The sequence below is a fragment of the Megalobrama amblycephala genome, linkage group LG5 (assembly GCF_018812025.1).
Source record: "Megalobrama amblycephala isolate DHTTF-2021 linkage group LG5, ASM1881202v1, whole genome shotgun sequence".
Taxonomy (NCBI): Eukaryota; Metazoa; Chordata; class Actinopteri; order Cypriniformes; family Xenocyprididae; genus Megalobrama; species Megalobrama amblycephala.
Window position 1 is genome coordinate 8,530,707 of NC_063048.1, and position 25,451 is coordinate 8,556,157.

At 37.4% G+C, this 25,451-nt stretch overlaps 1 protein-coding gene across 9 annotated transcripts in view; it reads left to right on the top strand.

The window, feature by feature from the left end:
- Nucleotides 1–25,451, top strand: part of tiam2a (TIAM Rac1 associated GEF 2a) — a 136,257-nt gene that overhangs the window by 85,960 nt on the left and 24,846 nt on the right. For 8 of the 9 annotated variants that reach the window (XM_048190570.1, XM_048190567.1, XM_048190575.1 and 5 more), the window contains 6 exons: nucleotides 91–258; nucleotides 3,884–3,988; nucleotides 4,110–4,188; nucleotides 4,279–4,368; nucleotides 4,536–4,748; nucleotides 14,592–14,683. In XM_048190570.1, coding sequence (XP_048046527.1) covers nucleotides 91–258; nucleotides 3,884–3,988; nucleotides 4,110–4,188; nucleotides 4,279–4,368; nucleotides 4,536–4,748; nucleotides 14,592–14,683 — 747 coding nt within the window. Of the gene's footprint in view, nucleotides 1–90; nucleotides 259–3,883; nucleotides 3,989–4,109; nucleotides 4,189–4,278; nucleotides 4,369–4,535; nucleotides 4,749–8,022; nucleotides 8,118–14,591; nucleotides 14,684–25,451 lie in introns of those variants that run through there. The other variant, XM_048190576.1, reaches the window with a different exon arrangement.

The following is a 25,451-nucleotide window of genomic DNA, read 5'->3' on the forward strand; positions in this document are numbered from 1 at the left end:
CAGGGAATAAAGTGATTTTCAGAAAGTCTTTGTATTGACCTGATGAAAATTGTTCATCATTGACACCCTCCTCTTTGTTTTCTTTCACAGCGGTTGGGTAGTTTGGCTAATGTTTACTCAATCATGCCACCTGAAGGCAGCCAGTGGGATTGCAGCCAGGAAAACACAACATGCGTCTATATGCCAAATTACCAGAGTGTTATGGTTCTTCTGAAAAGTCATCACACTGTCATGGATGTCTTGGCTGAGACCTGCAGGGTAAGATCAGTGCATTCAAAAAGAAAAATAAACATAGTGCTCAGATTAATTGCCTTGATTTACCATTACACCCATTTTGATTTGTTTGAATCACACGCAGACACACTATTGTGGTTGTATACTTTACTCCTTTATCTGATGCTTTGGATGACATTATGAAAGACAACATCTAGGGAAATTCATTAATAGATGACATTATGCCCTCTGCATGACAGCTGTCTTAGTCTGAAATCTGTGACAGCTGGCTGACATTTCTTCAGCAACTGACTTTTCTCACACAGTTTAATTTCACACAGTCAGTTTATTTCTATGAATACACATGCACTACCATTAAAAATTGTCTGTACAATTTTTTTTTACCTTTTCTTTGAAAGAAGTCTCTTAAAATTTGATTAAACATACAGTAAAAACAGTATTATTGTGAAATACTGTTAAAATTTAAAACCCACTTTATATTGTCTTTTGTTTTATTGTACCTATGTACTAACATTTAAATTAATAATTTGATACAGTGCATTTTTTTTTGTGTACATGTTTTTACATTTTACTTCTATTTAAAAAACCTACATGTAATTACATCTATTATAAATTTCTGTAATTACAGCTATTGACACTGTCGACCCTTTCCTTACTCATTAACCCACCCCTAAACTTACCCAAACCACCAAACCTGCCCCTAACCTTACCCGCATCCCACCTCAATAGCAGCAAGGGTTTTTCAATACAACATGAACACAATGTCACAAAAATGAAGAAGGTGAACATGAAAGTCCACAGGTTCCAATACGAAATGTCTTTTTTTATAATAAAGTAAACTCAGATAAATACATAAGGTGTAAAGAAACACAAACACGAACCACAAGTTCGTCAGATCTATCTGTACAGTCAATCGCACAGCTCTTTCCAGTTTTAGATGTGTTTTGTGTGTTTTCCTGGCATTTACACTAAAAACCAATGTTGTATTTTTGCCACTGGGCGTAACTGCAGTCCATGAAAACTAAGAACAAACACATCTGAATACGTGTAACACACAATACATTTTTTTGACATTAAGTATATAAAAGTTAAAGACACATAAATGTGATCTTTTAAAATAACTGTTTTCTATTGTAATATATTTTAAAATGTAATATATTCCTGTGATCAAATCTGAATTTTCAGCATCATTACTCCAGTCTTTAGTGTCACATGATCCTTCAGAAATCATTCTAATAGAGGGTATGCATCAACGTCACTTTCCCGCCGAAAGCGCGCTCCTCAGCTGGACTGAGTGGCAAAAGAACCTGCTGCATGACTGGATTTAATAGAGGAAACTGCGAAAACGTGTGTAAAACAAACGATTACACTAAAGGTTCGGCTCAAAAGTGTTCCTTATGACATGTCAAAGAAACCTAATCCATGGATATTGGCATGCAACCAGGAATCGTGTTTCCTGACATTTATATGTGCCTGATGTCAACGCCGGGGAAATACATAAAGCAAATCGGCCTGTGAACGCTTTATATAACTACAATATAGGTAGGTCTAAATCGGAGTGATCACTTGTATCAATGTTATATATTTCGTCATATCGTCCAGCCCTAAAACTTGTATAGTTTTTGTCAGTGTTTATTTAAAAACACCCAATTATGCAGAATATAAGATGCTAAATATTTAATTGATGATGTGTCAACACAATATAACAATACAATACATACGGTATGATTTTACCCCAATATCCAACATATTGACACAAAATGACAACTGCAAATCCATGTTTCTCTGCCTGGAGTCCAGCTGTTTCTGTGAATTGCAGTGATCCATTTGCTTCTCTTTTCTGTAGCTTTCTACATTCTGTAAAAATATACCTCAGATTTTCAGTCAATCAGTCAATCAGTCGCAGCTCTTTCCAGTTTTGGATGTGTTTTGTGTTTTCCGCGGAATTCACATTGATAACCAATGCTGTATTTTTGCCACTCAGTGGGCGTAACCGCAGTCGCTCCGGCCAACAGTGATGTCACATGCATACCCTCTATATGCTGATTTGCTGCTTAAAAAACATTTCTTATTCTTATCAGTATTAAAAACAGTTGTGCTGCTTAAAATTTGTGGAATCCATAATAACTTTACTGTCACTTTTGTACAAATTAATGCAATCTTGCTAAATAAAAGTATTATTATTATTTTAAATCTTACAGACCCCAAATTTTTAAACGGTAGTGTAGTTGACCCATTCACTGAAAAAAGTAGATGTTCTGAAGAGTGTTCACACTAGAGGTCTTCACGTGTTCTCTTGGATCCAAAAACCCGAGACCCGAGCGGGTTCGGGTCCAAAAAACTTTGCGTGCCTCTGACACGGGTCGGGTTCGGTATCAGTGGCCTCGGGTAATTTAAAATAAATGTGCTGTTCGATATTTGAACAGACCCGAGAAGACTCTGTCAGGCATTTAACAAAAATTTTATCATTTATAACATTTCTATGATAATGTTATCTCACTTTTTTTAAGTACTCTCTGAATCCGTGCTTCTACATGCAATAGACTTTACGCAGGGTTGCTCAGCTGCTCCATTTTTGCCTACCGTTTCAGCGAGTGCCGTCAGCATGGATTAAAATCAAATTTAATCATCTGTTGGTCAGGTAAATAACATTATGCCAAAAGTTATAGGGCGTATTGAGGTTACAGTGACGAGGGATTGGCAATGAGGTTTCAGCACTTCAGCACGTACTTATGCATTCATGTCAAGTGCATTTTTGAGAAACGCACCTAGAAAAGGAACAAACGTTTGTAACCTCGCATACAGAAATCCTATAGTATAAGATCCATCAGGAAAAGTAACTTGCTTCATTACACTGCGTGTTCATGCAGGTGTGTGTGTGTGTGTGTGTGTGTGTGTGTGTGTGTGTGTGTGTGTGTGTTTGTATGCAGAAGTCCTTCGCCGGAGATGAGGTAAATAGCGTTGTAGACAACACTAGCAAATCCAAATCCATAATTCAAAGCAGAACTCAGAAATAACTTGTATCCAACAGGCAGACAGTAATATAAATATATAAAGTATAATAATATAAAGTAATAAAAAAATAAGTAATGAAAGTAATGGAGCAGCGGTCAAATCATTTAGCAGGATTTTTGTGACTGACTTCGGGTCCATTTGAGTCGGACTCGGGTATAATTTCTTCGGGTCTGCCTCGGATTGGGTTTTTCTTTTCTTTTTTTTTCTTTAAAAAAAAAAAAAATTATTATGCACGTTGGGTTCGGGTCAGTTTGGGTCAGCTACAGATTTTAGGACCCGAGAAGACCTCTAGTTCACACTGCTCTTTTTATTTTTTTTTATATAACAAAAAACATACCTACATTTCAGCGCTATATTCCAACTGATCTGAAATCAAATGATTTAGTTGTTATGAACATAAAATGTTGCCCTCCTCACATTTACATAATTGCCAGACGCTTTTATCCAAAAACTTACATTGCATTGAAGGCACACATCTTATCAGTTTGCTTTCCATGGGAATCGAACCCATGACCTTGGTGTTGCTAGTGCCATCCTCATACTGTACAACTTGGTGCAGTATGTCTTGATGCTGTATGTTTTAAATGTTGTATGTGGAAAGGGCTGAAACTTAAGATAGATTTCCCTCTCTTAGCTCATGGGCCTGGACCCCAGCCTGCACTGTTTAAGGCTGAGAAGATGTGATGGAGACATGATGGAGGTATCGACACCTTCAGCTGTTGAGCTTCTGCAGAACTTGGTAAGATATTGATGATGGCAAAGCTTAATGTTCAATAGCTGGATAACGGCCCGGTTCTTAAAAGTCTAAAGCTGGTGAACTGCATGATTGTGCACTTACCTACACGTCTTTGTCACCCTAGTCATATGACGAATTGGAGGTCTGCCAACTGAACGTCTACACTCTGCACATGTCTAGACCCAGTCTAACTGGTGACTTTGGTAAGTGGCTGTTTTTAAGCTCATGGGGATTGATGGCACTTTATGATACGTACCGTTTCTCACAGTTTTTTTTTCTTTCTTGTCCTCAAGGCTTTGCTGTTACAGGCTATGTAGACAACCTCAAAAACAGCCGTATCGTTGTCAGTGAAGTTCTCCCTGATGGGCTTGCTTTCAGCGAAGGTACATTTGCTTTTATCTCTGAGTTTATGTAGGTTATGCTGATTGGATATGTTAGAAAAAAATATTTTAGATATTTGAACAAAGAACAAAGGATCCTCTGTAGTGAAGACACCGGTTTTTTCACGTATCACATTTCCTTCATTCCTGTTGTTTTATATCATTGATAGGTCTGAGGCCCGGTGACGAGATCGTGGTTCTGAACGGTTGTGAGGTGTCTTCTCTGGACCTGGCTCTGATACAGACTTTATTCAACGATCAGAGTCTGCAACTGACCGTGAAACGCCATCCGCCCTCCATTCGCCGCAGTTCAGACACTGTAAACAGAAAGTCTCTGCGTAGGGATAACCTCCAAAACCACCAAAGAGCCAAGTCCTCAACAGGTAGAGAAGAACACATATGTACACATGTTCCTGAAAAATGTTTGATGTCTGAGTGCAGCTCAATTTTTGTGTCAGCACATTAATGTATTCACACACAGTGATTTCAGTGCTCAATAACAAAACTTTGAAAGGCTAGACAGAGTGGAACGTGTGAAGTGAAGTAAATACATGGACTTAACATAGGTTTATGGTTAGGTCATGGTTAGTACCAAGGGATTACCCAGTTATTGTAATTAAGTACCTAGCATGTACATGCAGAACAGGAATATAAAATTAAGTGCTGCCAACATCATTAATAACCTCCACACAAATCTGTCATATAGAGACCACTTTACATGATTCAGTCCATTCTCAATGGTCAAAGTCAAGTCCCAACCTACATTTATACTTTTATCTCCCTCTAGTTTTGCTCAGACATACATCACATTTAAGAAATAAATTGGGTTGTAAACTCATGTTAACTTGAAGCTATCACGTGTACTTTGTAAAAACAAATTTCGGTAACACTTTAGGGTCCTAATTTCACTATTAACTAGTTGCTTATTAGAATGCATATTACTGGGATGTTGGCTGTTTATTAGTACTTATTTAGCAGATATTTATGCCTTATTCTGCATGACCTTATTCTACATCTCTTAATCTTACTCAATAACCTTAACAACTACAACAACTACCTTACTAAATATTAACCCCTTAAGTGTACCACCGGCGGTACACCACCCCCGCGAAAAACATTCATAATCAAATGACTAAGCACTGTCACGAGTAACACATAGGTATAATTTTAAAGCTTAGAAACTCAGCTTTTTAATGCATTTTCACCATTTTCATCAACTCTTAACGAGTGCTGAGTCTAAATCTGAGTGTACCGCCCGTGGGCGCCACCTAGCTACAAAAAAATGTATAATCATATTTTTCAAATCTCCTGCCTTGATCAACACAAAATAGGTGTCATTTGAAAGCTTAGAGTCTGAACCTTACAATGGATACAATTTTATTAACTCCTAATTAAGTTTTTTGCTGATAAATAAATGGTTTTTTTTTTTTTTTTCACAGTTTAGTAAATGCTTTTTTGTACTGTGTACTGCAATGTGTCAAAAACATCATACAGCTCAGCTAATCATGTGTTATATGTCATTTGAAAGGTCTCACGGTGTAGAATACAACAAGCATTATTGTTTTGGGCTTTGACTAAACGACAAACGACTTTGACTATATACGGATGCTGCATTTATGTCCCATTTTAACTTCATGAAACATGCTCCGATTGTGGAAAATAGCATCATTATTTACAGCAGATTCTCATGCAAAGTCCAAAATCAGCATAATCCAAAGCGTTGATAAAGAGATATGCCTCATGAAGTTATGACATAGAAAACCCCACAGGCGCTAACTAAAATCAGTTGTAGCTTTCATGTGGCGTTTTCACTTCATGAACTTCATGAAGCATGCATAGATCGTAGAAAATGGCACATCATTACTTACAGTGGATACTTCTGATTAAAATGAGTCCAAAATTAACATGGGCCCTGTTTCTACCTGGTATTTAGATGTGTTTTGGTCCGTCGGATCACAAGTGGACGACACTAAAAGCAGGTGTAAATGGGTGTAAAAAGTTTTGAGCTTGTCCACTTTCAACCACTTCCAGAGATAGTCGAAAACACATTCGACCGGATTGTGTTCGTAGTGTAGATGCTCATGTGGCCGAATATGTTCAAACAGACACAAAAGACCACCTCCTCTCTGCCTACTGACACAATAAACATTATGGGAAATGCGCTAGCCAGACAGGATTTAAACTTCGCCGGCTAAAGCCATAAATTTGGTTTGAAGACAAAAAATGTACTTAGCACAATGTTCTCTAAACATTTCTGTTTTCTAACATGTACTTACTGTTTTCAATGCAGTCTTGCGTTTGTCAGAGCAGAAATGAAACCTGATGCTCTCTGTATGTTTGACTGTAGTCCCCGGTCTTGTTCATATGCAAATTGCGCTTTGTTATTTCACCTATTATATCAAAACTTCTGAAGAAACCCATACATTTACCCGCCCAGACCCTCCCCTCAAAGAAATCAGGACAGAAGTGGTTGAAAGTGGACAAAAGAGACGGATTAAAACACCAGGTGTAAACGGGTATGTGTCTGCCTCGTCTACTCGTCTACTCGATCGACCAAAACACATCTTAATACCAGGTGTAAACAGGGCCATAATCTCTTGCATCGATCACGAGATATTCCTCATTGAGGAACGATTTTAAAAATGCCCATTAGGGGGCGTCAAGGGATGCAAAAAAAGCTACCTCGGTTCCAAATGCTGTAACTTTTGATTTCTTTATGCTATCACCACAAAATATGATCCAGATGCAGCTCACATGTAGGAGAGCTTCATCAAAAAATAATTGTCCTCTTATGTAAAATTATAATAAAAAATTACATATCTTTTGTATTTTATCAGCAGTTTCTCAGTATGAGAATGTCTAAATGTAATCTTTTTTTATCTCTAAAAATTTAAAAAGATTTCTATCAAATGATTACTACCTTTTGACTGTCTTTGCTATAGTTTTGCTATAGTTCTCTCATTGCTAAAAAACAACTCTAAAAATGCCTTTAGGGCTTAAAAGGGTTAAAAGCGGTAAATTAGGAGTTTGAGGTAAAAGCCATGTTCCCCAAACTAAAGTGTGACCTAAGTTTCTAAGAGAACGTAGTTTGTTAACCACTTTCTAATTTACATAAGCAGCCCGGTTCACTGCTCACACGTGAGTTCACTGCTCATATATATCTGTGCTGCTCTTAAGGTTCTTGTAGTTGCAACGGATGCAAATAGAAGCACGCCGCAAACATCTACATGACAGCTGGTAAGAAAAGAGTACCACTTTGTGTGAGTGTTATACTTCTTTCAACACACTGTTAGATTCTAGCAGATTCTCTCTGTTCAGGTCCACAATCCAGCACTAAAGCTAACATGCTGCAAAATTAATATAAAAAGTATTAAAAATTGTATTTGTTCTTGGTTTGTCATCTCTGCAGTGCTGCAGTATTGAACATCAGATGATATCTGTTTCTAAAAATAAGAGTCTGATGTTGTGTAGGCAGTGTTTTTTCTTTTAATCAAACATGACCTAAATATATTATATAAATACACATACAACAACTTTCTCTTTATTTGTTATGCGTTCACACTTACTGTTGTAGACATTTGACACTTGTCACACCTCACCCGTAAACTTCCTTCCCCCTGACTTCCTCAAACTGGACTGTTGTCTGTACTGCCTCAGTCATTTATAAAAGTGATCAACAGAAAGCAGTGTGAATGCTATTCAGAGGGAGTTGCATGCTGGATTTGAACCCTGGTTGCTTCTGCACTTGCCTGGTAGGTTTTTGATAGAAAGAACATCACAGCACATGCGTTGCTACATTTATTTATGATGTTGGGTCAAATTTGATGTTATAAAGTTGAAGTCAAAACACTAAGGTTTAAAGTAATCATTCTGCAGTGTCATTGAAACGGCTCAGCTTATTGTTGGTTTTCTTCTTTTGTCTAATTCCGACGCATCTTTTATGATCAGTGAGCAACATGGTTTCATGCACTGGTTACACAAGAGAGTTTTGCAAGTCAGACTGTTTTTTTCCCATAATATCTGTTAAAGGTTTATGTGCCACTTTATATTAGGTGTCTTTAACTACTAAGCAATTACATTATAAAAGTAAGCATTTGATAAAATGCACGTATTGTGTACATACATGTTGTTCTTCAAAATTATTTCACATTTTCTGCTGTTGAGGTTGAGATATGGGTAGGGTTAAAGCTAGAGGAAAGTTTAAGAGTTGGTTTAGGGCAACACTGTAAATACATTTTGTAATTAGTCGCCTCTGGGTTGTTAGTTGGGGACACCTGCTATTCAACAGTATTATATAGATGAATGTATATAGATGAAATGCTCTAAATTTATAACTAATGATTTTAACAATGGAACTAAATTAACATTGAACTACTCAAGCTGACCAGTGACACTATTTTCTTCTAGAGCTGCTGTACAGCCAAAACAAACTTTGTTGCGTAATTTTCCTTTTATCACTGTAAAGCTGCTTTGAAACAATCTGTACTGTAAAAAGCGCTATATAAATGAAGGTGACTTGACTTAATTACATACAGCTACTTTAAATATAACGACATGACATATATTACAACTATTTTGTGTAAGTACAAAGTATAAGTAACTTATAAAAAGTGGGTCCAAGAAAATACATTTCGGCATTATAGTATGGATAAATATCAATATGGCTAACACATTAGTTTTGGGTCCATTTCTCACTATTAAAGTTGCTTATTAGTATGTATTTCTCTAGGATATTGGCTGTTTATTAGTACTTATAAAGCACATATTAAAGCCTTATTCAGCATGACCATATTCTACATCCCTTAATCCAGTGGTCTCAAACTGCCGACCACCCCCCTCACTACACCCGGCCTGCAACTGATCTCAAAAATAAAACATAATCTGGCCATCTAAATTATTATTAGTATTATTATTCTCTAGTTGTCTCATACCATATTTCATATTCAAAAGAATGACATGATTCTATTAAAAAAAACCCAAAAAACATAGAGCACGCAGATTTGACGAGAGCTGGTTCGCGGCTTTCGTAGTTTATTTGTTGTTTGGCTGCAAAGTGCAAATGAAACTTTGAGGATGTTTTTTTCCAAACCGAAAAGGAAAGTGGATGAGGAACACAGTTTAAAGAAAGACGGACATTGCAGTATTTTTTCATGGAGTTTAATGGAAACACTACCTGTCTGATATGCAAAGAAAAAGTCGCTGTTCTAAAGGGCCATTCACATATCGCGTCACATAAGCGGCCGTGCTGCTTTCTCCTTCGTTCCAAAGAAAAATTGCATTGCAGTCCTTGCATTAGCTCTACTACTAGACATATATATGTATATGAGATATAAAAACCACCCTGTACAGCTATGATCAGCTGTTTGGCTGAGCTTTCAATGTTGTTAAGGAAAGGCTGAAGGTTGCGGCATTCTGAAAAGTTGAGATGTTTTATCTCGCCGTGGCATAGGTGCGCCTGGAAAAACGAGTGCACCGCATGCACGTTGCGACCGCGTGGCTTTCTATTATGAGTAAAAACATAGTAAAAGCACTCACGCAAGTCACAAGCGTTTATTTAAACCACCGAAATGCGTCCGATGCTATACGTTACCGATGCTCAAACGGCATCTTGGACAAATGTGGCTCAGCTGTGTGAGCAGAAGCGCTGCAGGTGTCTGGAAAGAAACAGAATAGTGTACAAATGTATTCAGGGATTGCTTTTGTTCAGTACAGTGTTGTTAAGTGCAAGATTTTGATGTTATTTAAGCTAAAATAAAGTAAGGGAAAATATTTGCACTAACTGTTAAAAACTAATACTGTATGTCACAATGATAGAGACACTGCTGTTTACATTTTTTGTTAAGTATGGCAAAAATATTTTAGTAATGAAATTTGAAGTAAATGAGAAATAAGCCAATTTGAGTTTGAGACCCTTGACTTAATCCAATACCTTAACTTAACAACTACATTAACTATTAATAAGCAGTAAATAGGAGGTTAGTGAGGGAAAAGTCGTAGTTAATATTGAGAAATGGACCCTAAACTAAAGTGTGACCGGAATCTGTTTTTCAGTTATTGTAACTGGTTCACGTCCAATTTAATACACATTAATAAAGTAGTACAGCTAGTATTTTTCTATACTTTTTACTATACAAAAACATGCAAAATGTTTTATTTGGAAACACATGGTAAATGAACTGTGTGTAACATTGCAAGACACCTCAGTGTGATTGTTAATTATGCGATCATGTGTTTAACAAACTTTGCAAAGCTTAAAATAATGGTTGTGTCAGCTCTTAGCTCTTAAGCTATTAGATGAGAGGTTGGATGAGATGAACTCTGACTTATATACAGGCATATGAATGTATACATATCTAATTCCCATATTTTATTTGAAGATACAATTCCAATTGTACCATTTCGCACAATAGGTCTAATAATGGTCTACCAATAAGTTTAATGAATACCAATTATGTCTAACACATGGATTTATTGAATAATCCCATCAATTATAGAAGTATTAAATAATTATGATAAAAAACAATAGCAAAATGGATTCCAGTCGTGGTCTTCTGTGCCAATTCTGGTGGGGTCATCTTACCTCAAGGGTCTAAATTTACTTTTTCACTTCAAAAAAAACCCCAACAAATCTAAAAACATGAATGTGTCCTCATTAACAAATAGACACATAAACCTTTGGTATTCAGCATAACTCAATGTCACAGATAATTATATCCCAGAAACACAAAACTAGATCGATTAACCTTGAAACATTTTTGTCTGACAAAATCTCACAATTGTTAAAATTCAGATGAAATTACAAAATCAATAAGAGCACAGCCATTCATTAAATGTGAGATTTTGAGTTGTGACTCAACCTTAGCCAGGTGCCAAAAACATTTCTTTTGTTTCCAGGAAACATGTTTTAAAACGAAGTCTTCCTTGAATCAAACCACCTTTGTACACAAGGAAATATGTGTATATTCATGCTTTATTTTGTCACCTGTGTATTAATGACATTAAGAGTCCACTAACTAGTTATTAGACATTGGAAATTGTTTGAATTGAATTTGGGTTTACATAGCAGAATGAAAGAGAACGTGTTTAAAATACCAATTGAAAAGGAAGGTTAGGTATGTCAATTACAAGAGCATTCAGTAAAGATGTCTAGAATACAATCTCAAAAACACAGCAACAGGAAAGATTGTTTTTGCCAACATGGCCACAAACCAAGATCATTGATGCTGTCAGACAGCACAATGCATCATTGTTTATCATACAGCAAGCTGAAAAAAAGAAGCTAAAATATTCAATCTTTTATGTCAACACGCTTGTGAAGAACAAAGGTGTAGTTGATTGTATTGTAGTTTAGTTTACTGTAGATATGTGAACTTCATCCCGGTGGCTTAAACTAAAGCTCATTTCCCCTTACGTGACGCTTTAACTCAGACAAACGGCCTATGCTTGGGTGCATCTTCATTGTAGTGTGGGTTATAACTCATACTTTCTTATTATCAGGGCTTTCATTAGATACAGCAGCACACATGACCTCTATATTTTCTATAATGACAAGAAAGATAAGTGCTAAAGAGAATGAGTACTCACTATGGTTTTCCTGTGTAGCTGTGCAGTGTCATTGAAACCACCCTTCAGACTTCATTTAGCAACATAGGGGTGCAACCATGGTAAAGCAAGAACTTGCATAACCAAGAATTTGAAGCATCAGGAAGCTGAAAATGGCATGAATTACACTGTGAAAAGCAGAGACTGCAGTTTGTTATAGATTTTAGTCTCCACAGTTTCATTTAGGACTAAAATAATCAAGTATTGGAATAAAAATGTTCTCTTGTTGTGCATCTGGGTCGTCCACTTCTCGCTCTGTCCTGATTAGATCCAGTTTGTTTTCTTCTTTCAAGACAGTATTGTGTGGAATAGCCTTCTTTTTGCAAAAAAACAGTAAATGAGTTGCTAGAGGAATGTGTTAGTTTGCCAAATGTAACTTACAAGAAATTCAAGCGTGCTAAATACTTCAGCAACTGTAAAAAAAAGAAAAAAAAAAAAGAAGATTTTCTGCATTTCTTTAAACAGCACAACCTTTTCAGCTGTGTTAATGAAAAGAAACATTTCCGGTACTAGAAAAAAAGTGAAAGTAACACGTGATGGCCAAGTATGGTAAACCATACTTAGAATTTGTCCTCTGCTTTTAACCCATCCTAGTTAGTGCACACACATTACGTACCGAATCCGCCATTTGGTCCGACGAAGCAGTCAGGAGTTAGATGATTAACCTCGGTGGAGTTAAATTTGAAAAATTGTGTATATTGACGTCTTTCCGCGTTTGAAACAACATTCATTCTCATGTTCATTCATGTTTATTTGACGCTATAAATGGACTAGTAGGAAGAGATGATCGGTTCACGAGCCTCTTGAGCTGAGGCGCTACAGCGATCTCTCACGACACATTAAAGAGCCACAAAACGGTTTTTATTGTTTGAATTTCTTAAAACTACACAGTTTGAAAGTTGGGACTTTGTTTAATATCATAAGTAACCTGCTTTGTCTTGTCTGTCGACGTGTTGTCAGTTTCCTCTTCGCTCCGCGATGTATTTTACACTGTGTGTGCCGTGACAGCGCCACGGCTTGTCGGACAAAGCAACAGTAACTAAGGGGGGCGGGTCTTTGCGACGGGTCAATTGGGGGTTCACCTTGCTCAAGGACACCTCAGTCATTTTCTGCCCGTATTGAGAATCGATCCCGTAACCTTCTGGTGCCATTTTTTTCAAAAGTAATCTGATCAGATTTTGGCTATCAGATTGAATCAAATCTTGAAAATTTGTTGTTCAAAAGGAAAAAAAAGATTCTGAAATCAGATTAGATCACAAAATCCAATCTTGGTTTTGATCTGGATAAAGTTCAAAACGTTTTAGTAAGATTGGGATACCTTTGATCCAAAAAATCTGGATTATACTGATCCCAGCAGAAGGGTGGATTTCAGGAACAAAAATCTTTGGTCAGAAAAAACAAAAAACTTTCAAACTGGTCAATTAATACAACATTTTATCATGTAATATACATACACACATTGTTATTTTGCTCTTGATTAGTTTAACTGTTACGCTGCATTCACATGGGGCGTTAATGCTTCTCATTTACTTTAAATGGGTGATGTCATGCGGCAGAAGTTGAAGATTTCTCAAATTTAAGCGCCAACGCAGGCATCAGCCAATCAGATCACAGATGCTAAATTGTGTTCATGCAACACCGGAAAGTAATGTAATTGGCTGTTTTACTATGACGGCCCCATGTGAATGCAGCGTTAAAGTAATACATTAGAAGTAATATTTAGCTTTTCGATAACTTACTGTAAAGTAAAAAAAAGAGATTTTGGTGCCATAAAATATTCCCCAAACAGCTGTAAAAATCAAACAAAAATATTATATTTCATTCAAAGTGTTTTTTTTATCACTGTTTGTAAACTACATTGGCACAATCATAAGAGATGAACTAGCCAAAAGTTCTTTGGGGGCGAACACAAACTTTCTCGGGTGAACACTACACTGAAATTTTATGAGAGAATGCAAAGCATTGACATTTTTTTCACTTATTCTTTCTATCACCATGTCCCTTTACCGTCTCCACAGTGTACTATGAATCCAGATTTGGTAATCTGAAAAAATAAGATGGATTACTTGATCCTGGATAGCAAAACATGTGATTTCCAAATCCAGATCATTCCGATCCAGATTAAACTTTTTGAACAACTGGTTACCAGTCTGACCAGTCTAGTGAAAGATTTTAGTAAACTGCACAGACGTGAGAAAAGGACAGTGCAGTTACTACTGAGAGAATCTGCTCTGCTTGATTTCCACCAAAATATGTGTCACTTGACACTAGCAAAAACAATTGTATAGAGATCCCATATATTTTCTAAGTCAATTGTTTTGAGTGAGAGAATTTCTAGTTTGGGCACATGTTCTGCTTTTATTTTAAGCATCAATACTTTTTTTCTTCATTGTATTTTACAACTTATTGTTCACTTTCTGCCATTTGTGAATTGAATGTGCTAAATTACTTACCAACAATGAATCTCAACAATTCTGATGCAGTTTTTTATTATTGGCATCTTCGCTTGTGTATGTGATATCACTCAAAGATCTGGATTTGTGCTTCACAGTGACCAAAAAAGACTGAAAATGAATGTTTAACCTGTTTTTACTAACAGTGAATAATGTTTTCTTTCTCCTCAGATGTGTCCTGTGTGACAGAACTCTTAGGCTTGGCTGTAGATGATGGTCTTCAGGATCCATTCAACAACCACCGAACAGTTCAGCACAGCAAGGTAAAGAATACACAAGTTTGTTTCCATCCAGTTCATCATTTTCACAAACACTGATGTCACACTGCAGTGCAGTTTTGCCTTTAACGGCTGGTATACGGACAGAATTTAATTTCTGTTTTATTGATTTGCAGTGTAGAGTAAGCATTTGTCCATGTCCTTTTGTGGGTTTGTCGAGGTTTTACTTGCTCTGTGAGGTGCGAGGTGTCTCCACAATTAGAATATTAAACATACTGAATGTTTTATACATGTTTTTTGTGAGGGTTAGGCGGTAGGAACTATCAGTACCTCAGTAAAAATCCCCACAAAACTACCAAAAGAAGTGTGTGTGTGTGCGCGCACGTGTGTGTGTGTGTGTACTTGTACTTTGAGCAGCAGCTGCATTGTCAAAGCTTGTCTGTCACTGTTCATTATCACTTAGTAATTACACCCTTCAAGGAGCTTTGGCCTTCACACTGCTCGCTTATTACTGTCACCAACACAAGAGCTTGTGTTTATGCTAAAGGCTGAACGCTCAAAGACAAGAGTTACAGAAAAACTTGATCTTGATAAGTCCTCATGCTGGGCTGAAGGATGTCATAAGCCTCTCAGAGAGCCATGCTTTTGTCTATGGACATTGCTTTAACACTGCACAGGAGGTATGAGTTGCGTTCCTCTGTAATTCCATCCATCTATCCCAGGCGGCCTATTTTTAGTTGTCAGCCCTGTTTTTGTGCATTCTTTTAATACAGAAGATTTTAATAGTACAGTGCTTAAGATCAATCAGAATAGATTATTGAGGTTTGTATAAGGTGTGGCAATCCTCTACTACTAATTTGCATTTGATTCTACTAATTGGTGCACTTGATTCTAATTTTATTGCAAACTTCTCAGATAATTGAATTTATTCATGGTGGTCACATCGGCAAGTGTCTGGTGGTCACTTATTTATTTGCTTATTAATTTAAACATCCATTGCTGCTTTAATGAATTATAGTTTAACAGATTAAGTTCTACTGCGCTAAATCAATCAAACATCAGTCCCCGAACCCCCTGTAGTTCATACCATGCCAATAATAATATCACAGAAAATCTTATCACATCATATTTCCCAATGAACTACTGATCTTCTTGCTGCAACACAATTATCTGATTAGATATTTACATTACGGTCAGGTGTGCAGGTGTGTCTGATAAAGGGGCCGCTGAGTGTGTTTAAATCTGTTTTTGTTTTTGCTTTATAGACTCATGTGGAATTTCAGGAGTCTTATGTGTTTGTTTATATTTCCATAGGAAAAGATGGGTTGCTTTTATAGATTTGAAAGTGAAGAGTCCCTTGAAGATTTTTATTTAATGTCTGCATGTTTCTGAAGCCGTAATCTGAGCTCAGTAAACAAGGGGGTCTCCCCATCTATAGAGATTTAGTTCTCTTTGAGGTGCAAGCCTGCTCCACTCTTGATGTGCAAATGTATTAATTAAAGGCTCATGCTGAGGAGTTGCACTGCTTATTGCCGTCCCACAGAATAAATAACATTGAAAAACTTGTTTTGAGATGTTTAGGTTTTGATCCACTTTTCCAGTTGGTGAGTCCAAATTCAAGCAGACATTGGGACCTCTGGGTGCATTTATGTGCTAGTGCACTGCACTGCAGGATATGATGTTATTTTATATATTAAACATTGTAGGCTGTCTTTCTGGGTTCATGTTAATGAAGTCTCCTCTGTTGCAAAGCTTTTTATCTGTGGATGTAAGAAACTTCATTTGCCCTTCTATAATTGATCGGCTGTGGAGGTGGATTAGAAGGGGAGGGATTTTTTATTGTTTGCAGAGGAACAACTCTGAGTCTCTGTGCAGATCTATCTGCACTTGAATTCATAGAGTTGCTGATCTAATACTTCAGCAGCTAACAGAAAGAGAGCCATGCCTGAATACCGCCATCTTCAGAATCAGTGTAACTGACTAAGAATTAATGGAGAGCTCTTCCTCACCTTGACATTATTTGAGTCTTTCCACTTTTCAGATTTCTCCAACCTTCTGATTTATTGAGTTTTGATTGTTACCTGACTGGGAAATGGCACTACATTTCATAACCACCAAAGACAACTTTCTCAAATTTATGTCCATTTTTACAGATATTGTCTTTTTTAAAATAAAGATGAACGTGGTGATGAACGTTGGTTTAGCAATGAAGCTACAATAGCTATTTTGTGAATATTGTAATTTCTTGACAATTCAGTGCTATATTTCAGCAAGAAGCCAGTGGCATAAACACCGTCATTATGTTAAGGGTGTTTTCACAGCTATGGATCATTTGTTTTGTTCTGGAACAGGGACTAAATTTGTCACAAAGTTGCATTTTCTTTGTAGTTTGCTTCGCTTCGCTTTCACAAGGCAACATTTCAAAGCGTACCAAAATGTTTATGCAAATCACTTGCGAGTACATCTGTCATCTTATTGGTCTGAGTTTTCTTAGCATCATACATTAAAATTATTGACAAGTTCACTCCATGAGCTTATTGTGGCTTTATGTGTAACTGTCGAGACACAAGCATTGGGCAGCATCTTGCATAGAGAAGCACAATTAAACAACATTTTAAGACCAAGAGGCGCTCTTTGGTTTTCAACTAAATTAACTAATGTGCTCACTCATAGAATCAGATATTGTTGCTTTTTATATAACACATTTCCCATTATGAATGATATAATTTGGTTTGTAAGTCCAATGGGTCAGATTGCTTTCACATCTCAAGCAAACTGCTCCAGAATACATTTGAAAGCGTACCAAGACCACCTCTTCAAAGAGGTCTTGGTACGCTTGTTTGGTTCGCTTTTGGTGCGATTGCTGCATTCACACCTGCCCAAACGAACTGCACCAATGGGGGACAACGAACTCTGGGGCGAATCAACCGAACTAAGTGAGGCAGGTGTGAAAGCACCTTAAAAGTTTATCTCAAACATGGTTTGTCAAAGCACTTTTGCTAATAAAGCTGGGATGTCTTGATTATTCAAAAAATGCACTGTCCTGCCAAACAAAATCCTGTTTGTATTTAAATAGACAAATACTTAAGAATCTATGATTGGATCCTTATAGCATGTTATATGTTTGGCAACAGTTCTTCTAACCCTAATTGATGTTTCATTTCTACAACAACCATGTAGGAAGACGCATCATGGCCATATTCCAGGATGACAATGTCAAGATTCATCAGGCTCAAATTGTGAAAGAATGGTTGGGAGGGAGCATGAAGAATCATTTTCACACATGAATTGGCATCTCTGAGTCCAGACCTTAAATTCATTGAAAGTCTTTGGGATGTGCTGGAGTCAACTTTACTGAGACTTTAAATATTGTCAATACAAGATCTTGACCAAAATTGATGCACCTCTTGATGGAAATAACACAACATTTATTTCCTTTAAAAGATGCATCAATATTTGGTCAAGATCTTGCATTGACACTGCAAAAGGTGAGCACTCTGTAAAGTTGACTCCAGAGAAGGAAATGAAAAGAAAGAAATTTTCAAGAAATGAAAAGCTAGACACTTAAAAGAACTGTTCCCAAACATATAACATGCTAGAAACATAATAATCGCTGTAATAATGATCCAGTCATAGATTCTTTAGTATTTGCCTATTTAAATCCAAACAGCGACTTTCTTTTTGGCCGGGAAGGGTATATCTTTGGCAAAGTGATCTCAAAAGCCAGTTTGGGAGCTTCTCCATAATGTCCAGCTACCAGACCCCCCAGTGTTTAGCATTGAACTAGGGGGATGGGAATGACTAAGCCAGTCAGTCAGCATATGGCTGTGAGCTGACTAATAATCTGGGCTTATTTACCAGTCCTGTACACAGCCAGAGGTCGGGAAGAGATCCGAAGGAGAGGAACAACTAACTCTACCAGTGCTGCCCATGGGACGGGGTCGGCTCCAATGGCTGAGCAGACCAAACGGGATGCCAGGCCATGCATCTACCTCACGGCGCTCATTGAGCTCTGCCTCTGTGAGCACTCGCCGGTCGAGTTCCTCTGTTCGTTCCTCACCATGTGCTGGTTCTGGCCAGACTGTGTCAAGGAAGGCAAGGACATCTTCCTCAACTCGACTCTTCTCACTCTACATCGGCTGCTTCAGAACAAGCTGGCCCGACTGCTAGAGGAGATTGCTGCCTGCGTGGCCTGCCAGAAGGTTGCTGAAGGACCGGTTTTCATGGTATCAAATGCTATTGTGTTTATAGGAGGGGGGGTTGACACCTATTCAATATCTACCAAATCATTTAGTCATTAACATGGATATAGTTTTTAACAGCGTTGATTGCATTGGCGTTCCTATCCGAGGAATCATAGAAACAGCTATTTTAGCTGTAATTGAACACATTATTCAACTGTGATATTTCAATAGTTGTCAATATCACAATGCTATATTTGTTTTTCTGAACCACTTGGGCAAAGCTTAGATTTGCTTTTGACACACTGGGCTTCATTAATAAAGCTTGCTTAAAAAAACTGTATGAAGAATTGATGCTGAAGAATAATAATAGCCTAAAATGTGCACTAGAGCATATAAGTGCAAGTGTCGTTTGGATTGCATGGCTATCCACTTTGATTTATGTGTGTGTGTGTCTTTATTTATCGGGCTTTAAAAAGAAGATGGCTACATGGCACAATTGCTGTAACCTCAGGGATGAATCACAGCCTGTCAGAGCTCTACTACGCTGTGACAGGACATTTTCCTCTGAGCAATGGCCAATGCTTTCTCCAGGGACACTACATCCTCTTGGCTTGCCATATTTTTATTTTATTTTGTTGTATGAGCAGCACCCTATGCAAGCTCTTGTTGTTAGTTGGAAATGTCGTGGCTTTCAGAAATTAACACAATAAAATGAGTATGTCCGACTGCAAGAGTTACTAGCTGTTTGTTGGTGGTGACTTGTTGAGGAGGGGAGTTAGCATTAGTTAACACCTTGCCCACAGAATATGCCAAATGAGGATAATCCTTTTCTTGGCAGACGTACAAGAGCAATAATCCTTCTGCCTCCCACAGTCTTTATCCTGTGACCTCAGAGAAGTCACCATTATTTGTTATTTGTTACTGCTTCATTCAGCTAATAAAGTGGCAGAAGTTTGAACTGCTCTTTGATTGTATTTGTACTCTAAAAATGCTGTTTTAAAACAACCCAAGTTGGGTTGAAAATGGACAAACCCAGTGATTGGGTTGTTTTAACCCAACTATTGTTTAAAAATGACTATATGTCTGGCTTAAAATAAACCCAAAATAGGTTGGAAATTAAAAATCAGACACATAATTACTAGAGGCAACAATAATAATCAAACAATGAACATTTAATAATAAGTCATTTAATAAATGGATATTGTTTAATTATTATTCATTAAACTTATTAATAAATGTTCATTTATTGAACATATTGATAAATGTTCATTTCCAACATACTTTGTGTTCATTTTAAGCAAGCAATACAGTCATTTTTTAATAATAGTTGAGTTAAATAAAACTACCCAGCAGGTTTAGCAAACATTTAACCCAATTGCTGGGTTTGTCCATTTTTAACCGAACCTGGGTTGTTTTTAACCCAACATTTGTTAGAATGTAGAATTTCCTTTTGTTACATATTCGAGTCTGTTTGGGTAGTGTCAGTTTATTTAGTCTAATAGTATGTTGTGCAGCTCTGAAAAACCCCGACTGGCCACATTGAGCTCTCTTTTGTGCTTGAACTGACAAAAACACACAAAATTATGCTAAAATGCCCACTTTGTCAAGTATCCTCATAAGAACAGTCTTTAATGAGTTAAATAAAGTCTTAAATGACCGTAAAGAGTTATAAGGACATCAGATTTTTGTCAGATCCATGTCACGTTAGTCAGATCTTAAAGTGACAGCAGCCTAATAAACCTGCTGCTGTAATGTCTGTCTTTATTAATCATTGTAAATCAAAAGACAAAAAGAAAATCACTCACTGCTCTTGATTGAATACTTTTTGTAGCTTTAATAATCATTAATCTATATTTAATTCTTAATTTCTGCTGTGAAGTGTTTGATAAGTTTATTCAGTTTCTGTATATTTCCTACCTGTTAGATCCATTAACTTGGAGATTAAATGCAGAATTATTACAATATAAATATACATTAAAAACTTTAGGTGCGATTTAAAGGTGAAAGACAGAATACAAACCGACATGGCTTAATTTATGGTCTCACCTCATTTGCTATGAATCCAACATATTCGCCTATTGGCAATGTAAAATATTTGGTTGCTAACTGGGTTTGCTGCATGACATTGACTTTGCTGTCCGTGTCACTCTACTTCTTGCTCGAGGCTTGTATCTGAGCCGTTTGCCGAATATGTTAAGAACAGCAAGGGAATTTCCTATGGGCAACAAAACCAATAGTTTCGTGGCTAGGCTGGTAGGAAATGTTGATTATATTATTAGATTTTCTCAATTCCCACCATTGACAGAAGTGGGGAAGGATTGTTTTGAACTTTAGATCGAATGATCTGACTTGGCAAGTGTTTGTTTGTGCTGTTGAGATCCTGCCAGGTTTTAGTGTTACACGACCTGCATGTGAAATAAACAGCTCTCTGAGAGGCCACGGGCATCATATTGGTTCATTTTGTCTGCTGCGCAGAACCAGGCAGCACATGTAATTTTGTATGTTTTGACATTAATACTTCTAAGAATATGATATTTGCCTGGGAGCTTTGTGATAGCCCAGAGGCAAAATGAGGAGAGTTCGGCTCTGTGTTTATGGAAAATTTCAGACTATTTTGAGAGCACTTTAAAAGCAGATTATATATTTTAAAAGAATAAAATAAAATGGTTGTTTTTTTCTTCCTCCTCTGTGACTGTGTGGTTCTGGTTAATATTTTCAGACAATTCTCCTTTCAGCATTCATGGTAATGTTAGCCTTAGTGTTCACAGGCCATCCAGAAACGTTTCCATTGTGTTGATGTTATTGAAAGGCCAGGCCACTGGTAGTGTTTGCAAGCTGTCTGAGCACTTCATTATGCTCTCTGGAAACTGCAGCGGGGTCATATTAGCCAGCAATTGATATGCAGATTTCAGTGGACAGCAGCAGTTTCAGTCTAGCTCGTACGTGTGCAAAACCTGCTAGTGATCGATTGTTAGAAAGCACTCTAAGCTTAAAAAAGAAAACTAGCCTAACGCTCAGAACTTTTGGAAATGCTTGATTGTTTATTAGCAGTTGGAGGAAGGAAACATGTCTTGAGTTAATGTGGAGCAAGTGTTTGAGTGTGACACAACCAGAGCTGAAGAGTAACTCAACAACCATGCCAACGTTCAGGGTGGGCAAGATTAGAAGGAAAAGCTGTTCTCTGGCCAGAAGGACAAAGTACCAGGCTATAGCTGCCTGGAGGATCCTTTATAGGCTGCTTTTCATGGTGAGTGTATTTATGGGTCAGAACATGAGGATGGAGAGACAAAGCATCTCTAAGGTGTCTCTATTGACCACTTGATTGCATTTATTTTAGGGCGGATCAATCTTGAAATACTGATATTGGTGTTTTTCGAGAGGATTGATCCTCACATAAAAATAGCTGCAGGATCGATATTTTTTAAATATTCATGGCGTTGTTTAATTAAGGGGTTATTTATATTAATTATTTCATTGTTTATTTAGCAAGTAAATTGTGTGTTATATTAGATTGGGCCTATTTCATGCTAATAATGGCTTATTAATGTTTGATATAAATACATTTCCGGGTTATAGGCGGATGGGACACTTTACAGCGTAAACAAGCAAATAATAACGCTGTAATACTTTTGTATCTCTATATTATGAAATGTATTTATTTAAAAACGTTTGAATAATTTATGCATTTTTAAACATTGTTTCAAAAATAAAACAATAAATAATAATTAGTACCGTAAAACTGCCTTATATTATAAATATTATTAAAATTCATTTTCTTTTCAGCCCTCTGTAAACACTGCAGGTGTGATGATGGTCACAGACAGGGATGTACACAAAGAGTTGGCCCTTTAAGCCCTGGGTATACTTTGTTTTTTACGCGTACGCTAGTGTACACACACAGTTGAACGCACAGCCTTGGAAAGTATACTTCACTTGATTCATACACATACACAGGCATTCAACGCATGTACAGTTTTGAGCAATCCCTCGCCATGAGCTACAACCCATGTAAATATATTTGTATTCTTTCATGCTGGAGTTACAAATGAGGGTAAATTAGTACAAATGAGGGTACTTTCTAACCTCTTCACACAATCTCTCATCTATGTTTGTCGCTGTAGCTTGCATGTGTTCCGGTCTGTTCAGTTTATGCAGGTTTTCTTCGACTACCTTGTGAATCGACGCCCCCAGTTGCCACCTTGTGGATAAACGAATTACTGCAAAAACAATTAAATACGCATGTGCGACAAAGTACGTGCAGTTACAAAAATCCGGTGGTGTGCGTACAGTACATGTGTACTCTTCTGATGATTAAATTCATGTCACGTGCACTGTACGCTGACCCTCGTGTACTCATAAAAAGTGAAGTATACTTTGGGCTTTAGCGGTTGAGGCATTACTCGCGAATACGTCGAGCAAAAAGGCCAGCTCTGGGTCTGTTTTAAATCCTTTGTTGTCACCATCTCTGAAAAGCTAGTCTGATGTTGATGTGTGTTTTATTATAGGCTCGGTCACATTTCCTTTTTTTGCTGGTAAACTCTTCTGTGAACAGACTTTCTTTCTTTTAACAATGGATGTTCCCTCATATGGTTGCCTTTTGAGTGATCCAATGCGATGAAGTTACTTATCGTTTCAGAAGAAAAAATCCTTAGCATTGAGACCTGTATGTACTACGTATTTGTTTATTTTTTAGCAAACAACGTAGAGCACATTTAACAAAGCTGAATGCTCACTAAAAACCAGTTGACTCACAAATCATTTGAGTGTGCCAAGTTTATTTCATTTGGACATGTCTGAAAATGGTCATATATAAGTGGATAAGTTGCATATCCATTTCCACCAGTTTAGCCTATTCAGGGAAATGAGCGAATCATAGTTTAGTAGAGGCATTGCCATGATTTTTCGCCTGTACTTTGCAGTTATCCTTTTCAAATTCGTGGTGGTTTAGTAGCTCAATAAGAATCTTGTGAAACCAAGGGATGTCAATGAGACGCTGCATCCCTCTGAATCTTTATCCGCTGTCGGACCATGACCCCGTTTACGTGCACTTCAGAAAACGGCTTATTCCCGGGTTTTTGCAGGAAGCAGCGCTCTGAAACTCATGTAGACTTGAACACCATATTGCTTACGCCGTTAAATGGATTTAAAACGGCGGTTTAAAGGACTGTTTCCACTGGAGAACTCAGCATACATGTACTTTAAACATTAGCAGCATTCTTACAGATTTTTGTGTTGAGAAGATGGGATACTAGGCAGAGGTGGGAAAGGCGGTGCATTTAAATACGAGTGCTTTAGAAAATGAGTGATTTTAAAAACGATTCAAACCCCTATTAATGTTTTCATGTACTATTGATATTTTTTTTGGAAGAAGGATCTGCTTCCACGCCCCTGCAGCAAATGCATTTGTGACCAGATGTGGCCTGACCACCTCCAGAGGAGTCTTTGATGATTGGATAGTAATGCATTTTCAAAATGCGTCTTTATTTAGTGTTGTCCATCGCATTCAGATAACATGAAACAGATGGTAATAAGGTCTGAGTGGGGCCAGTTGTGTCATTCGGATCACAAGATTTCAAAAACGTGCTCTGCCAAGCAGTTTTATTCCTCTGCAAACCGGGAGCTGTGAGAATTTTCTGTCAAAGAGGAAAGATTGTCAGACTGAAGCTTTTTGACAGCTGGTGTCACAGCATTGGAAGAGCCGTCATCTGGGGACTTGAGAGGAGGAAAACGAGAACCGAAGCTTTCAACTATGTTATGTCTTGCGCTGCTGTCTTTTTCACCTTCACATGGTTCATTTATTATATCTTAATTAGATATTTAGAACACCTGGCATGCAAACGGAGAGATTTTATGATACCACTATGCGGTACCGTATCTATATTTGGAGGTTTGCCGTTAACTGGTCAGATTCTCGCAGTGACTTGGCATGAATTTAAACAGCCAGTTCACACTCGGTGCAAGTGTATGTGTGTAGTGAAGAGAGCCTCACAGATCATTTTCAGGTGCTTTCGTGAGGCTAACAGGAACCTGTATGGAGTCTTCACAACCTGCAGAGCTTCTCTTAACCTCCTGGAGACTGCAGCAAAACAAACGACACAAGCACTAGCAACAATTACTGTTATCTGTCTGTGCCAGACTGGGGCTTCCCACCGATTCTCCTACAGGGCGCTCAATTAATGCGTCAGCATGATGTGTCCTGCTTCCCTCTGCCGCTTATTTATGCGTTTGGAGTTTTTATTATATCCCAAAATCTTGCTGTTTGAAAGTATAACACATTGTTGGGAAAAGTAAGGTAACTTTTTACTTAAAGGGATAGTTTCATCCAAAAATTCTGTTATAATTTAGATCCCAAAACGGTTTGCATTACGTTCTTCTGTGGAACACAGGTATACAATAAAAGTCAATGTTAATTTGGACCCATTAGACCACTTTGACTTTTAAAATATCCACTAAAGAAAGATCATCATTCATTAGGATGACAGAATAATAAAAATCCATAAAAAAATACTAGTCCTGATTAGGGGTGTAATGATACATTGTTATATCAAGATATAAAAATGCGATATGTATCGTTGATGTCTACGATATGACTCTCGATATGAAGTTAGTTTAATCCAAGACTTAGCTTA